Source organism: Psittacula echo (assembly GCF_963264785.1).
Source record: "Psittacula echo genome assembly, chromosome: 6".
NCBI classification, from domain to species: domain Eukaryota; kingdom Metazoa; phylum Chordata; class Aves; order Psittaciformes; family Psittacidae; genus Psittacula; species Psittacula echo.
This window is the reverse complement of record NC_137743.1, coordinates 73,611,988-73,629,317: the sequence shown is the minus strand read 5'-3', so window position 1 is coordinate 73,629,317 and position 17,330 is coordinate 73,611,988. Positions and strand designations below refer to the sequence as shown.

The 17,330-nt window shown below is 40.7% G+C and overlaps 1 protein-coding gene across 1 annotated transcript in view; it reads right to left on the bottom strand.

The window, feature by feature from the left end:
• ALS2 (alsin Rho guanine nucleotide exchange factor ALS2) overlaps positions 1 to 17,330 on the bottom strand; it is a gene marked incomplete at its 5' end in the record, with an annotated part of 38,322 nt that overhangs the window by 8,527 nt on the left and 12,465 nt on the right. The window contains 15 exons of the mRNA XM_080622047.1: positions 4,583 to 4,716; positions 4,838 to 4,915; positions 5,217 to 5,328; positions 7,494 to 7,658; positions 8,274 to 8,372; positions 10,120 to 10,185; positions 10,317 to 10,519; positions 10,806 to 10,872; positions 11,247 to 11,317; positions 11,687 to 11,815; positions 12,054 to 12,185; positions 12,971 to 13,133; positions 15,664 to 15,729; positions 16,426 to 16,606; positions 16,998 to 17,169. Of these exons, the coding sequence (XP_080478173.1) occupies positions 4,583 to 4,716; positions 4,838 to 4,915; positions 5,217 to 5,328; positions 7,494 to 7,658; positions 8,274 to 8,372; positions 10,120 to 10,185; positions 10,317 to 10,519; positions 10,806 to 10,872; positions 11,247 to 11,317; positions 11,687 to 11,815; positions 12,054 to 12,185; positions 12,971 to 13,133; positions 15,664 to 15,729; positions 16,426 to 16,606; positions 16,998 to 17,169 (1,838 nt within the window). The remainder of the gene's footprint in view (positions 1 to 4,582; positions 4,717 to 4,837; positions 4,916 to 5,216; positions 5,329 to 7,493; positions 7,659 to 8,273; positions 8,373 to 10,119; positions 10,186 to 10,316; positions 10,520 to 10,805; positions 10,873 to 11,246; positions 11,318 to 11,686; positions 11,816 to 12,053; positions 12,186 to 12,970; positions 13,134 to 15,663; positions 15,730 to 16,425; positions 16,607 to 16,997; positions 17,170 to 17,330) is intronic.

The window sequence follows — 17,330 nt, the reverse complement described above, 5'->3', positions numbered from 1 at the left end:
GTGGCCCTCCTCTGGATTTGTTCCAACAGTTCCATGTCCTTTTTATGTTGAGGACACCAGAACTGCACACAATACTCCAAGTGAGGTCTCACGAGAGCAGAGTAGAGGGGCAGGATCACCTCCTTCGACCTGCTGGTCATGCTCCTCTTGATGCAGCCCAGGATACAGTTGGCTTTCTGGGCTGCGAGCGCACACTGAAGCCGGCTCATGTTCATTTTCTCATCGACCAACACCCCCAAGTCCTTCTCTGCAGGGCTGCTCTGAATCTCTTCTCTGCCCAACCTGTAGCCGTACCTGAGATTGCTCCGACTCAGGTGCAGGACCTTGCACTTGGCATGGTTAAACTTCATCAGGTTGGCATTAGCCCACCTCACAAGCGTGTCAAGGTCCCTCTGGATGGCATCCCTTCCCTCCGGCGTATCAACCAAACCACACAGCTTGGTGTCACGGGCAAACTTGCTGAGGGCGCACTCAATCCCACTGTCCATGTCACTGACAAAGATGTTGAACAAGACCGGTCCCAACACCCATCCCTGAGGGACACCACTCGTTACCGGTCTCCAGCCGGACATCGAGCCATTGACCACAACTCTTTGCATGTGACCATCCAGCCAGTTCTTTATCCACTGAGTGGTCCACCCATCACATTGATGTCTCTCCAATTTAAAGACAAGGATGTCATGTGGGACAGTGTCAAACACTTTGCACAAGTCCAGGTAGATGACGTCAACTGCTCTGCCCCTGTCCATCAGTTTCGTAGCCCCATCATAGAAGGCCACCAAATTGGTCAGGCAGGATTTCCCCTTAGTGAAGCCATGCTGGCTGTCACCAGCCACCTCCTTGTTTTTCATGTGCCTTAGCATGCCTCCCAGGAGAATCTGCTCCAAGAGTTTGCCAGGCACAGAGGTGAGACTGACTGGTCTGTAATTCCCCGGGTCATCCATTTTCCCCTTCTTGGAAATGGGGGTTATATTTCCCTTCTTCCAGTCATCAGGAACTTCACCTGACTGCCATGATTTTTCAAATATGATGGCCAGTGGCTTAGCAACTTCATTCGCCAGCTCCTTCAGGACCCGCGGATGGATGTTGTCAGGTCCCATGGACTTGTGTACGTTTAGGTTTTTAAGATGGTCTCTAACCAGATCCTCTCCTACAGTGGGCCTAGGGTCTTCATTCTCACAGTCCCTGCATTCGCCTTCCAAGACTTGGGTGGTGCGGTCAGAGCCTTTGCCAGTGAAGACTGAGGCAAAGAAGTCATTCAGAACCTCAGCTTTCTCCAAATCTCGGGTAGCCAGTTCTCCCGATATCTTCCGAAGGGGGCCTACCTTGTCCCTAGTCTGTCTTTTACTCGTACGTACCTATAGAATCCCTTCCTGCTATCCTTAACATCCCTAGCCAAGTTCAATTCTAACTGGGCCCCTAGCCTTCCTCACCTGGTCCCTAGCTTCCCGGACAGCATCCCTGTATTCTTCCCAGGCCACCTGTCCCTGCTTCCACCTTCTGTAAGCCTCCTTTTTTCCTTTGAATTTTCCTGAGCAGCTCCTTATCCATCCAAGGAGGTCTCCTGGTCCTCTTGCTGCACTTCCTTCTAGTTTGGATGCAACACTCCTGAGCTTGGAGCAGGTGATCCTTGAATAACAACCAAAAGTCTTGAGCCCCCCTGCCCTCTAGGGCTGTGTCCCATGGAACCTTACTAAGCAGGTTCCTGAAGAGGCCAAAGTCTGCTCTCCTGAAGTCCAGGGCAGTGAGCTTGCTGCACACTCTTCTCACTGTCCCAAGGATCTCGAATTTGACCATCTCGTGATCACTGCAACCAAGGCTGCCCTGGAGCGTCACATTTCCAACCAGCCCTTCCCTGTTGGTGAGCACGAGGTCAAGCATGGCACCTCTCCTTGTCGGCTCCTCTATTACTTGCAGAAGGAATTTGTCTTCCACACAATCGAGGAACCTCCTGGATTGCTTGTGCCGGGCCGTACCTTCACTCCAACAGGTATCAGGATGGTTGAAGTCTCCCATGAGAACAAGGGCCTGTGAGCCTGAGGCTGTTCCTATCTGCCTATAGAGCACTTCATCCACAGATTCCTCTTGATCAGGCGGTCTGTAACAGATCCCCACAGTAATGTCCCCCATCGCTGTTCTCCCTTTAACCCTGACCCACAAACTCTCTGTCGACTGCTCACCCGTCCCCAGACAGAGTTCCATACTCTCCAGCCTATCCCTAACATAAATAGCAACTCCCCCTTCCCACCTGCCAGGCCTGTCTTTTCTAAAGAGCCTGGAACCTTCCATTCCAACACTCCAGTCATAGGAGCCATCCCACCATGTTTCTGTGATGCCTACTATATCATACTCCCGTAGTCGTGCACACAACTCTAATTCCTCTTGTTTATTTCCCATGCTGCGGGCGTTTGTATAGAGGCACCTAAGCGAGCTCCAAATGAAGCCAGCTCATTGGCTGGAGCGGCTGAAATATCTCTGCATTGCTCCGAGCATTTATTGTAGGTGCTGGCAACTGACTGGGTGTGTTGGGATGGAACGATGCCCCCCTCCCCCAACACATCTAGTTTAAAGAAACCTTGACCAGCCTGGCAAGCCTCCTACCAAAACCACTCTTCCTCTTCTTTGTCAGATCAGCTCTACCAGCCCCCAGTAGACCTGGCCTACTAACTTGGGTCCCGTATTCAAAACACCCAAACCCCTGACTATGGCACCATCCTGTTAACCATTTATTAACCTGGCCAATCCTCCTAGCTTTTTGAAGGTCTCCCCCTGTATCCTGGAGAATTGATGAAAAGACAATCTGAGCTCCAGAGCCCCTAACCACCTATCCCAGGGCTCTGTATTCCTTCTTTATGTTCTCCAGCCTACTGCTATCAACATCACTAGCACCCATATGGATCACCAGAAGTGAGTAATAGTTCGTGGGACTCACTAGAGCAGGTGATCTTCACTGGTATTCATTCAGAAAGCTCAGACACATACACATAGCAAGGACGCATTGCAAATATGTCCCAAATATCTCACAATCCTGGAATGTACAAATAGCATAGCTACAGAGATGAATAACAAGGAGAGATATATGGCTTCTGCCCCTAAAGCAGTATCTACAGATGATGTTGGGTGACATGTGAGGGATGTGCTGGTGGAGTGTAAAACTAGCTCAGGCATCTTTTCATTGACAGCCAAGACTCAAGAGATTCTATATAACCAAAAGAAAACCATGTTCTCCCTACATATATACCTATCTCTCTCAATACAGGTATCTGAGACATATGATGAAATTTAGGGCTTTGAAAAGCTTCCTTAAAGCAAATAAATGCTGTCAGGGTTAACACTTCCATCTTGATTTAAATCAAGTGTCCTTTAATATTTTTTCCACCATGTCTGAGATGAGGACTAGCACCACCGGTATTCCCCCACACTTCCAGTTTCACAGAGCAGAAAGAGTAGGCTCTTAAGCCTTTTCACAAATTATACCAGAAGATTTTTCAACTTGAAGGGAGCCTGAAAAGGGCAGATGAAACCCTTACTTCATGAGCAATCTTCACAAATATGTACATACATTTATTCATAGACTCCCTACTGTGGTAAAAAGCAGACAGCTGCTATGGTTGCAAGTGTTCAGTTCAGCAGGGAGGCCTGCTTAACTTTGCATCCTGTTGTAGGTGTCAGCACTGTCAAAAGAAATTACCAGTGAATGCTTCAGGAAGCACACTGAGAAGTAATCCATGTAAAAACATTAGGGTTGTGTCTCTGATTTTAACCTGAAATTTCAGAGTATGCTTCACAGATATTGAGTCCTGTACAACAATTACTTCCATTGTAAACCTGTATATAGTGCTACCAGATAGCAGTAACTCCTTAAATTTACATATATTTCTTCTATTCAAAGATCTCGGTTATGACTTACATAAAACAAAAATGATTCTTTCCCAGGGATAATTAAGCAAATTGACCTAATGCAGCTGCTACAAATATGGTTATAGGGACACTTCTAAAAATTATGTTTGCCAAGGTGTTAAAATGCTCTTTTGCAGTTCAGCTGATACCTCTACTATTATCTTATGCATTATTTGGAAGAGGTGTAGTTGCTAATTCTACCCAATGTGCACCCACTGCCATCATTGACATTCTAAATTAATTACCAAGAGAATAATTGGCAGAAGGCAGAGAGGTTGTGATTGACTTAATCACTCAAATATAACTTAGTTTTTCTCAGTGCCTCAGAAGTCAGCAGCACCTGTGAACTCAGGTTCTAACAGGCAGTTCAGATAGAAATTAACACAATAATTAATCTGAGGCAGCTATATGACAACAGCAGCATGTTTGCTATCCTGTAATTTCATGCTGTTACTTCCATATTCAAGTAGTAATTAAAGCAAGAACAGCTATTAAAACCAAAAGATTTTGATCTTCTTTTATTTCCTAAGCAGGAGGAAAGACAGATGGAAAAGGAAAAACATTTCAAAATCTCACTGTTTCTTTGGAAAAAAATATTTTTAGTTGGCCTTTGAAAAAAGATAATAGTTACATTCCAGAGTATTACTGAACCATAAGAAGTCATTTCTTACTCAATACTCACAATGCTTTAGGTTTGTCCTTCTCATTCTCGTACAAGCTAGGTTTGAAGTAGGTTCCTGTGATTTTTATCCCAGATCCCCACTCTCCACTGAAGAGACCTTCAATATAATCTCCATTTGGCAAGGTCAGAGTTCCCTTGAGAGAAGATAATAAAAAAAAAATTAACTGAAATCCATCAGGAACCAAATTTCAAGCAAAGTAACCTTCCCCCCTGCCCCAATGACAACAGTTTACAAGTAACAACTGTAACACCAACCTTTCCACTCAGAGTCCAGTTATCTGAAAATTCCCCCTCATAGATTGTATCATCCTCAGAAAGCAGAATTCCAGTCCCCTGTGTAAACAGAATCATAGAGAGCACAAAGCACTACTTACAACAGGCAGCCTGACTGCAGATCTAAAAATCCACAGAAAAACCTGGTACTAATTCTTAGCAAATAATTTTTTTTAATAGAAGTTTCCGAAGTAGTCCTGGATAAAACAGAGCAGAGATTATAAAGATAGTTTTAAAAGCCAGGAAAACAGATGGTTAGAGGAACAGAAGGTGTATACAGCCTAGCATACACTCATCTACCCCAGAAAATGACCACACTCAGAGAAAAAGCCACTATAGCACAGATGGGTGTTCAACTCACCATCATTTTGTTCATGCTGAACGCCCCTTCATAATATAGTCCAAACTGAGTAACCACAACACCGTTGCCTTGGCAAACATCATCTTGCCACATTCCCATATACTTTTCTCCTCTGAAATAAAATGAAGTAGGAAGAATACAGTCTTAGTAGCACATTTATATCCTTTCTTTGGTTTTAATGCAGTATTTGACCATTACAAAAACCACTAGAGAAGAGTCATACAGGACTTGCTTCAGATCTATCAATCTAGTTTCACTAGCTTCATGGAAATAAAGACCCTTTGACAGATGCAAACTATAATGAACTTCCTTTCCCAATTCACTTTCAAATCAGTCACATCCAACCAAACTCTTCCTGATTATCTGAAACAATGCTGAAGCCCCACTAAGCCCAATTCCTATCCAAAGGAACCTAAGCAGTAGCTACAGCACACAAGAAAGTCTGAAACTTACTAGATAAAGTTAGACCAGATCAGCTAAGATTCAAGTTGCATATGAAATAGGATGTTAGGCTTCATTGGGCATTTGCCTGATGTATTTAACAGTTACTTAGAAAAGATGCAAGAAGCTTACTTGAGGCATTCCTTTTACCAAAGCTTTTGATTTCTTCACCTAAACTCAAATGACTCAATTTGAGAATAATAAATGAAAGAAACCAAGCTGTTCCACTTGGGGGATAGAAGGTGGACCTACAAAGTCATACATGAAATTTGTAAAATATTAGAGTGCAAAAACTGTAAGGAAACAAATAATCTTGTAGAAAGTTTCTGGAGAACAGTCTAACAAAGGCCATGCCACAATATTAAACAATTCAAGACTGCTCACAAGTAAGTATCAGCTTCTTTCAGACTACTATTTAAAACTCTGCTTATTTCAGAACATTTTCCTCCTAATACCCAGAAAAATTATGGTCATTGTAAAGAGAGCAAGCCCAGCCATTAATCTGAATTCAGGTTTATCTTCAAGCTAATAGGACCCATAACCTTGCAGAATGCTGGCCTGAGTCATCATGTCAGCTACAGGGGTCTCTGCTGCATGAAGGCTTCCTGAAGAGGCAGATGCAGCAGCATACTCAGTTACCAGGATGGAAATGTATGAGTAGAAACACCACTTGCTCAAATGACTGCTTTGCAACAATGGCAGCAAGTCATAAGAGTGTCTGCAGCTATTCCTTATTTGTCTAGGCTAAAGAATAAGAAATGAAGAAAATGAATCTTTAAGGCACAAACATGCACATATTCTTTACTGAGACCATGAAGAAAACTATCATGAGGGCAGCTTGCTCATATTTGAGCAACTCTGGAATAGAAAGCAAATGCCACATTCTTCCCTCAGCATGAACTGCCACTTACAAATTCTGGCGGTGAGAGGAGTTCTGTGAGAAAAGCTGCTATCTCTTCAGTTTGTCCTAGGTAACTAAATGACTAAAAGTATGTGGAGACATCTTGATACTAGCGTATAAGAACACCACTGAGCAAGACAACATGCAAAACTGACATTAGGAAATACCTAGATATATTACAATAGCTCTGTTTCAGGAAAACACCCACATACACACTCCCACACACCTCCTTCACCTCCAGACTTTTTACTATTCTGCTTTTTAAGTGGGCACTCAGTTCAGTTAAGCCCAAACCAGTTTTCTTGTGCTCTCAAAGATGTCTTTTCAGGAAAAAAAACCAGCATTAAATTAGTGACTGAAAAAACCCAAATTATATTGATCTATATGAGCCTGTGCTCAGAGAGCATTCATTTAGTGCACACATTTAGTGCCATTCTGTTTCTGAGACCATTAGTTCACTAATTTGCCCTGACAAAAAGTACCTTCCCTCCAGTACACTGACAGAGTAAGTCAATGAAGAACTTGAGTACAAGCATTACACAATCCTGTATGTTGAATCACTAACAGCCCAGTCTTACAGGCCTGAGATTGAAGAATACTCCTCACATGACACAAAACTTCCAGCACTTGCACAAAATGCCTTTATAAGATAACATATTCAGTCCTAGTTTTCAGGCAGGAGTATGATAGGAAAGCAAGGCAGAAAAAAACCACAGCAAAACAACAACACCCCCCACACACACACATTTACCCCAGCAGCAGCACCAAAAAGCAGTCTTTAGACCCAATTTTTTAGGTCATCAACCCAGAAAGCCTAATATAAATAATAAAGACAACATACACTACTACTGCAACTAACAGATCAAATCCTTTCCTACTCTTTTTGCAAGTGTACATCATACTTGTTTCAAGAATTTGTGGAACTGAAGCATTACCTTGTGATATCATCAAAAACTCCGTAACCACTCTTCTTATCCATTGTCCACTGTCCAATGAACATACTAGGAGAGGAAGAGGTCAGCTTCCCACTGCGTAGCAGACCATGCCCATGACGCATGTTATCCTGAAAACACCCTTCATACACCTCACCAGTAGCATAGCTATAATGAAAAAGAGAGTAAGAAAGATTATTATAATCTGCTTGTGTTGTGAGGCTTTGTTTTGGTTGGGTTTGGTTTTCTAGGGTTTTTTTTTTTTGGTTGGGTTATTTTTGGGGTGGGGTGGCTTTGTTGGTTTTTTTATATACATATATAGATATATATGTGTGTGTGTGGTTTTCCTCCAGAATAAATCAACTCTCTTATTTCTTTGGAATTACACTGCAGCCACACCAAGCAGGAACTATACTAAAAGTATATTTGGGATATAAGTGAACCTTTAATACAAGCCTTTCGATGCTTTGTTGTTTTAAAGCCACTCTCTGCACTACAAGCAAGACCATTAGAGGTTATATTTCTCTCAGAAGAAAGTTTCCTCTGTTGTTGAAAGGTGGCAGCAACATTAGAGTAGGTATTTAGATATTAATAACAGAACACAGTACAAGTACGCATTGTGAGCAATCTGCCAAAAGCAAAGCAGAAAATAAGCCAACCTAACTATATTCACCAGTCTGAAATGTAACAAAGCTCCATGCAGAGGCTTGGTAAGCCATGCTCCAGAGCATCAGCCCTGCTCTCCCTTCTTGCAATGACAGCAGCACAAGTGCTACATGTTACCTGTAGACTCCATGCCCACACATTTTGCCTTCCTTCCAGTACCCCACATAATGGTCATCCTTATTCAAGGCTTTGTTTGGCACTCGGTATTCACCATACCTGTCAACACACAGAAATGGAACATAAGCAGCTATAATTGCTAGCACACTTCATTAAAAACAGGAGCTGATGTGTATCACAGACCCATTCTAAAATCAGAATGCTCTATGTAATTTTTAGCCCATCTCTTCAACTAAAGCAATTACTTTTTTTTTTTTAAAGGAAAAGCAGGAATTCCAGCATCACTAGATCCATTTAGTCTGTACAGCTTTTCTCCTGTTTGATTGTGGCACGATGCACATATTCTCCTCTCCCTCAGCTTTTTGAAGGCCACAAGTCTTCTCAGACCCTATGACTGCTTCTACCTTTGTTGTCTTCTTCAGGTCCTGATAATTTAAACACAGCTTTATTCCAGAGGAAGATGATAACATCCACTGCTATATGTTGAATGGTAAAAAAAAGGATGCTAGCTTCCACTTATGTTCAAACAGTGGCACAGATTCACACATTCAATGTGCCTAAGAATGAGACTTTTATTTATTGACTGTAGTCTTTGAGGAGATTAAAATCCAGTTATGAAGGTTCTCTTGAATGCACATCTACCCCCAACTAGACATTACTAAGTGTTGAGACTATAGCATGCATGCTGAAACACAAATATTTGTATTTGACAATTCTAGCAATTATAGCTAAATACCAATCATTTCTTCCTGGTGGTTATTTGTCTGCGGTATTGCCATCTCCAACAACCCTAAAATCACGAGGTTTAGTTGTAACTTACTATGACTTACAAATGACCAAAGCTGCTTTTTAGTTTGACATTTTACCAATAGCTATAGTGCATTTTAAAAAGCTGTCTGCAGCCAGACCACATTTCCATTTCCCCTCCAACTCAATACTCTGAAAATATGTCTGGAAGCCAGCAGGACTCCACATACATTTTTACCCTGCCCACAAGATTCATATAAAAATGCCTTTGCAAAGAAGTTAACCTCTTCACCTCAATAGTGCCTTAAGCAGATTCTTAGCAATGAAATCCATAGATTGTTTTCAAGCTGTGTAATAAATTAAGTTACTTTCAAGTGGTCTTACTTGTTTCACAAGTAACTTGGAAAATGCCTAACTTCTGTTCACTCTGCTTTCAGACTCCTCTATACTAGTTACCTTAATCATCAGGATCAGATACTCTCATTAGTTTTGTTTTCATCACCCAAACCCTGAAGTCTCAATTCAAGATTTTGTTGTCTCCTTCCTAAATTATTAAACCCTTGCCCTACCAGAAATACAGCAAGGAAAGTATCAGAGAAGATGCACCACTACAGGGTATGAAAGGCCTTGTGTTTTCTAGATGGATTAAAAAACGAAACAAAAAATAAAAACCAAAACCCATTACTTTTGAAGAACATTGCAACACAAAGTTAACAGTTACCTATACAGCAGAAAGTTGACTGCAGACTTTTCAATTGGCTTCCTCTGCTTAGGAGTTTACACCCACCCACCCATTCTTTCTCCTCAGCTGCTTTATCATTTCCTTCCTCCATCCTACAGCAGATTACCCCAATTAGTTTCAGTTTTTATGAACAAGCAGATTTTAATCATACAAGTAGAGAGTCTGTTGTGAAGACAACTAGACTATCTCTGGGTGCGAGATTATCTATGTATCAACATACAGATAGATCTTGTTAACACAAATAACCCTTAGTTAATAAGACTCAGTGCAAAACTTTTGATCAAGAGGTTTTGATTATTTCCTACTACAAAAGGTATTCCTTGCCCTCTGGCTCCACAAGTAGCGAGAGGATCTTACCCATCCTCCAGCCCAGTCCGGAAAGTTCCAGAGTACATTCTTCCATCTGCCCACTTTAGGATCCCTCTGAAAAAAAACCCATGTGTAAGATAATCGGTCTGCTTCACACTTCCCAAATAACTTCTGTGAGTGAGCCTACTTATTAATACAGCAACCACCTCATTTTGTTTTCAACTGTTACATTCTAATACCTTTACCTGCCATGGGGTTTTCCTGAAAGCCATCTCCCATCATAAACAGCATCCTTAAATCGAGGGTCCTTATAGAAAGTGTATTTGGCACTGCGAGAAACAGGAGGCTCCTGTCTTGGCACATTCCCACCAGCTCCACATAGAATTAAGTCAGAAGTTCCTCTAAGGGCCTGATCCACTGCTTGGCTTATTGCCCTCAGCCACTTGGTCTGAAACAGAAAGGGTTTCATCACACATCTGTCTTTGTATTGAATCTCACCTTTACAGCAACCACAGTAATCTCCTTTGCACTCCTCAGTACAGTGTTGTAAATTGGAGCACTGCAACAGTCAAGCATGGCATACAGTCACCCTGCATACCAAGCTGTAGGAAGACTTCGTTCTTGGTGAACACTTAAGCCATACATCTCCCCGTTTGGTTGCACAGTAGGAAATTAAAAAAAAAAAAAAATCACTCATATCACTGAAGCTGTGCAAAATTTGTAGCTCTTCCCACCTTTTCCTGTGGTGTTGAAGGAACAAGAACAAGCTGTTCTTCTGGTGTTGTAATCTTCAATCCATTCCTGCATGGGGTGGAGGGATAGAGGGACGTATTTTAATCTAGTGAAGTTTTGTGCAGAAAAAGGCCAGTTTTCTTGCAGCATGAATACTGTATTTTCCCTTTCCCTCCCCAGTTAGTATTCACTTTAATATTAAAGTCAGTTGTGAAAACAAGCAGCAAGCAAGGCTACTCACTTCCCTCTTGACTACATTATTCTTTCTGATGTTTATACAACTAAGTTGTTGGGGATTTTTAAGACACAGAAATACACTAAGTTTTCTGAAACAAGACAGAGAGGAAGACATAACTGCATTCAGCCTACAATAACTGGTTACAAACCACTCATCCTCCCTCCCAAGACATCTGACTTTCAGCATCACAAGCAAGAATACTCACACATTACCAGCTTCTTCTGAAAGAGCTTCTACCCACAGCGTGGACAAGGGAAAAATATGGTGCGTTGAGAACTGTAGGCAAGGAGAAAGAGAATGGAAACTGCACTGGGTATTGACCCATTATCCCTGCCCCATACTTTTTTGAACAGGTATTTTCCTTTGAGGACTGTGGAAAACTGCACATTACAGGCTCCTTATACGTACCTTGTTCCAAGAAAAAGCCAAGAGAAACCATAACAGCTACAGGGCAACAGCACTCAAACATTAAAGTAATAGTGCATAATTTCAAATTTACTTCTAAACATGAAAAAATATCGCTGTTAAGTGTTCAAGCAACATTAGAGTGTGAACAGCGCAAAAACTTGGCTTCACTGTACGAAAAATGTGTCATGTAATTTGAAACAGAGAAAAGGTTTTGTTCTTGGCTATAAGCTGGCTTACCTGAGCATGTACCAAAGCATCATTAAAGAGGATGAACCAGTTTACAGAGAATCTTCCCGCATGCTGCAGGGACAAGCCACGATTGCTGCTTTCACAGATTAAGCGACGCTCTGGCTTTCGCAAGGAATCCTACAGAAAGGGTTAAAAAACAAATGTACAGCAGCTTACTTCTCACTGATTGTGACTTAAGGTCAATGCTATTTGTCTTACATAGTAAAGGCCCAGCCTTTTTAAAGCAACATGACCATAGCAACACAAATTAGAAAAATGAGAAGTACAACTGGGACAGCAGCATCAGTAACAGACAGAGTAAAACACTACCAGCAAGAGATTCAAGCTGCTAATGGACTGACAGTTGTCATTGTACCGTCATTTTCCCAGGAAAGGTCTTCCAGAAGCCAAGTGTGTATTCTGCTTCTTTCCTTTTTCTGTTAAGATGGACAGCAAGGCTCTCATAACAAGAGCTAGAATCCTGCAGCTTCTGGTATTCTGGAGATGCCTGTAGAGAACAAGGTAAGACAGACCTGAGGCCGTTTCTGAATACCTCTACCAACAGCACTAACCAAACTGCAATGCAACTGCTCATTTTATTAAATGAGCACCAAACCTATGACAGTTGGTCTGGTTAATAAAGTAACGGTGGAGGGTAAGTTATTTTCTTGGTCACATATTCTGTTGGTGTGCTGAGAGATTTTAAAACTCACAGAAGTGCCATGAATGTTAAGAGCAGAATGATTAATATACAATTACATGATCTACCTTCTTGCAGCTTAACAAGCTGCAGCAGAACTAGGGCTAATAATCACAGGAGTAACACTTCAAATTACCATATTGGGATAAATGTACAAGTAGTTACTGTTCCTCTTTAGTCACCTCTTATTTCAAAAGAATGCAATTATATACATCTAAATGGGTGGTAAAAGTCTACCTAACATACATGTGGTATTTTTAGCAGAGCATTACAGCCAAGGGCAGCTACAGTAAAGATGCCAGATGGAACTGAAAAGCAACAGGCAAACATCAAAATAATCTATTTGCAATTAGGGTACACAAACAAGTTCTGGCAGGGTAACAAGCTTCTACCTGTCGTGTGATCTGTGCAGGTGTGGTGTAAGGCTGCACAAATAAACGTGCACCATCTTCCCTGCAGCAAACACAAGCTGAGGCAGCTTCTCTGAGGACTAAGCTATTTTTAGTTACCTTGTGTTTACTTCACACAGTTACTTCCGAGCCCTAACTTTCATGTGTGTATTTATTCAGATCTAGATAACAAACCCAACTTACCACTTCAAAGCATGTGGCAAGCTTTAGCAACGTTCTAGCATAACTATGAAGTCGTCCAAACGGCATGAAAAACAGAGCATTCAGAACTTCCACTAGCTGGAGGTTTTCCTCATTCTTCTCAGACAGTTTCTGTAACAGCTCCTGGTTTTTACTCAAGAAGTCTCTAAATGATGGGACCATTGCAGAACAGAGGGAGGAGACAAGATAAAAAAAATAAAGACAGCAAGACATTAGCGATGTTTTGTGTAAAGGAGCCCAGAATGCCTCTTTTTGCGTTTTCACAGATCAATACAAACTATAAAGGTAAATGCACACTGTTTATTAATCTATTTCCAATTTCGTTTTGGAAGTACAGCAATACAGACACCTAGCTCTTTCATAACAACTCCAATACAGAACTTTGTTTACCTCTACTCTCACATGCTCAGTCATTAAACCGGTTGAAGAAAGTTGATCAAGCTGCCTCACTTGGAAAGTAACTGATTGCCTTTTTCCACTTTAACAGTTGATTACTAAAAGTGCTAACAAGTGGAATGACTTCCCCACTATTAAGACTAGTAAGTTTCTAACACTGCTGATTCATACAAGGAGGCCTGAAAGCATCTTAACTTGGTTCCAGTGCACTTCCCTAAATATACAGAAATAATCTCTTCCCCATCCCTGCTGTTCAAGGCAACTGACCAGTTTTCCCCCTAACTAGAAAAATTACATCCTACCTCAAAGAAAGGCAGGAAATCTGTTCAATCCTCAGTCTGATTTCCAAGGGGGAGAACTAATCCAGTTCAGAGAAGAGGGAAATGATTCTGAAGACAATGCATTAACACACAAAACTAGGATTTCTTCATTAAGAGGAAAACAAACCTACTTTTCCCTCTCCTTCACCCCCTGTGCACACATGTGCTAGCACATATGACACATCTGCATTAAGGCACATTTCAGCTGGGAGGCATTTAAACCACAAGCTGCAAGAATCAGGTGAGACTAAGAAAGCAGGCCCCAGGAACAGTGAAACAGATCAGAGAATTGCACAGCAGGGTCCCTAAGAATTCTACCTGATTAGCAAGATGCCATTTCACACATCAAAATAACATCTCTTTTCTAGGTCTGCTAATGATGCTTAAGAACTCTATTGTTCAACAAACATTAAGAATAAAGTCTTCTTTGGAGAGAAGACCATATTTCTTAGTTTTATATTTAGCCACCTGGATGGCTTGCATTTTTAAAGTGCTTTGAGACCCTCACAAGGAGGTGTCTCTGTCAAAGTGTCAAATAATAATTTAATCACAACACTCACCTACCCTTTCAGAGCACATGCTCAAAAACCTGCCAACAATGGAGACTGCTATTGAAGCTAGCACTCTTTTTTAAAGTTAGGACTACTTCTGATGCCTTCATATAATATCAATGAAATTCACAGAATATCCATAAGATACAGGCTGACACAATTAAGCACTGACTTAAGAGTGTATCCCTCAAGAAGAGAACAAGGGGAAATTAGCAAAGATATTTTTCACTTCCCTTTGCAAGCAAGAGGAGAAAACTTCCAAGACATCTCCTCCCTGAAGTTTCAGACCCCAGTAAAAGTGCTGTTCACTTGAGACCCTGGTTGCATTAGGGAAAGCTGTGACACCTGACAGCAACAACCGATGTGATGAATTCACTATGAGTAATTTCAGCATCCACAATTTTTTACTTATAAATAAGCTTATTCTTGAACTAAGAGTTCCTGTAAGTCACCCTAAAAGTCTTGACCAATGCAAAGTGAACCTCAGTGTGTCTCTGCAGTGGGATTTGGTATTTAGTCTTCAGCACTGGTCCTCAGGTGCAGAAGTTTCTTTGTGTAAGTACCTTCTAATACCATCATTTATACTACATTTCAAGTGCTCCATAAATAGCTGGAATAGATTTACTCCCACATTACAGAATATAGGACGGAAGGAAGGAAAGCCAGCAATTCCTCAGACAAGTTAAAAATACCCTCATTACATCATTACAACAACTTCTTCACAGCACTAGAGTGAAAGATGCAGCATCATTATTTCCTAGAGAAAAATAATATTGGACTGAGAAAAAAGCTTTATGATCTATAAACTTCAAATATACTGTCTCAGGCCTTAAGGTGCAATTTCTTCCTCACACGTAAGAGCATCTATGTGTAAAATAGAATAAAGCAACCTTGAGAGGCAGAGAAGACACACACGCAGAAATGTTATTTTTGCATCACTTTAAAGCACTTCCATAAACTTTAAGAATTCAAATGGAAGTAAATCCACATTATCTACTCTTTCCAATTCTTAAAGGAAAGGTTGCTGTTCTGTATTTTCCTGACAGCAACATTTTGAAAGAATAAAATGTTAACAAACACTGAAGAGATGATGAAAATATAACCTCAAGACTAAGCTTTCAAAAAACCATTATCTGAAATGAATTTACATTTTTTCAAGGAATTTATAATAATTTGTGCCTTTTTCCCCCTCCTTTCTCCACCTTCAAGATAAAGGAAGTAAACTCATTTAGCACCATTTTAACCTAAATTTTTATCGCATTTGAGAGGAAGTAACTTTTTCTTCATCTGGCAGAGAAGGAACTAACGCACTCAAGAAAGCTGAGACCAAGCCTCTGCATGTTCATTACACACACAATTCTTTAAAGTACGGATCAAAAATTCCTGAAAAGGGTAAAGGTTTGCTTACATTGCTGGCTTCGCAAGGAGCGTAAATCCTCCCATTACGAGGAAGTTTGTTACTGAAGTACAATACCTAAAATTGGGAAGAGCTTCAGTTACAAAATAAGAACTTCTCTGGAAATTGCAACTGCGGTAATTTCCAACAGTTTACCTATGAGAGCTGTAATACCTTTTACTACAAGTAATCTAAGTACTTGTGAGAATATTAAACAATGAAACAATGCTACTGGAATACTTAGGATCCCTTTCCACTTGGAGTGTAGAACAAGCATTCCTATTCCACATTGCTGCTGCCTTTAGCACAATGCACAGATGTCAGGGCAAAAGAATTATCCTTCTGGGAGACAGGTTTTTAGTTAATTACTACTGAAACATATTTTGTAGCCCCAATAAACCCCCAAAGGTAGCTTTACTTAGTAGCCTAGCCATAGTAACTCTACTACATTATATTACAAGATCCTTACTATTAAGTAATGCACATGTCACCTTTTTACAGGTATGTAACAGCAACCAAAGATGAGTTTGTATGTAGAGTTTTACATTAGGGAAGCTGAAGCTGTCCAGTGCACTCCACTGGCAAAGACTTTGAAATACATAGCTCACCACAAAATTAATTAGTTTGTGTAAAACTCTCCATACATCTTAAATAGCAAGAACACAATTTGCACAAATTAGTTATGTAACTTTTCTTGCAATCTACTTTCCCCTAACTTGCGGTCAGTAGATTAAGCCTGCAGAGACTCAAGGTGAGAGGGAATTGGATACTTGCTCGGTGTAACTATCCAAAAAGAGACTGGAATGCTTCAGGATGGCCAAGCTCCTGGCTTCTTTTACTCCATGAAGAAAGCTACTTAAAGAAGCTCCATGTTGACCAATGAGATAGCACAACTTGCTGAACCTGCTTGCCATTTCCTGCAACAACTGGATTGTATTTGCATTGCCCAGATTATCTGCAACAGACCAGAAAGCAATTTCTCTTACCTTATGAAAGAGCAGCACCCATTAATAAAGAGAATTACCACAAGGTGCTGTTTAGGTGTTTTATCAGCAATTTCACCTCCTGGCTACATTATCCAGAACCAGGAATTCAACAATTTTAGATTGAATACAGCAAAAAATGGTTACATTTCAGGTGAAATTCAGGAAAGTACAAATACTAATAACATATTGCAGATGTCATAATGCAGTTGTATTTCACTAGTTCATCCAAATAAGGGTGAATAGCAAGACCTTGATTTATAAAGCTTTATCTAAAATATATAATTACTTTAAAATTCTGCATAAAGCAATCTGTTGTGGAACATAGGGGAAATAATAGAAAATACTAAAAGAAGTTCTTACCTAAACCTAAAAGAGGTCTAAGAACCTGAGATTTGATCTCACTCAGTTTGAAATAAAACCTTCTCTCAGTAGAAGCCAACTCATGCAAACTGGCAATATATCCCATTACGTTTTTGTCTACTAAGACCAGACAGTTGTCACCACCAGCTATCACATTGCTTATGTACCCTACCTGAAAGATGAAAAACAGAAAGGAAAAAAAACACCAGCTGAAATATTTTTTGTGTACACTCCAATTTAAAAGCAGGGTGATGCAGAATAAAGCATATCTTTAGGAGCACTAAGTGGTAGTAAGTATTAATTACCTACAGTGACAAACAATCCATTCAATAC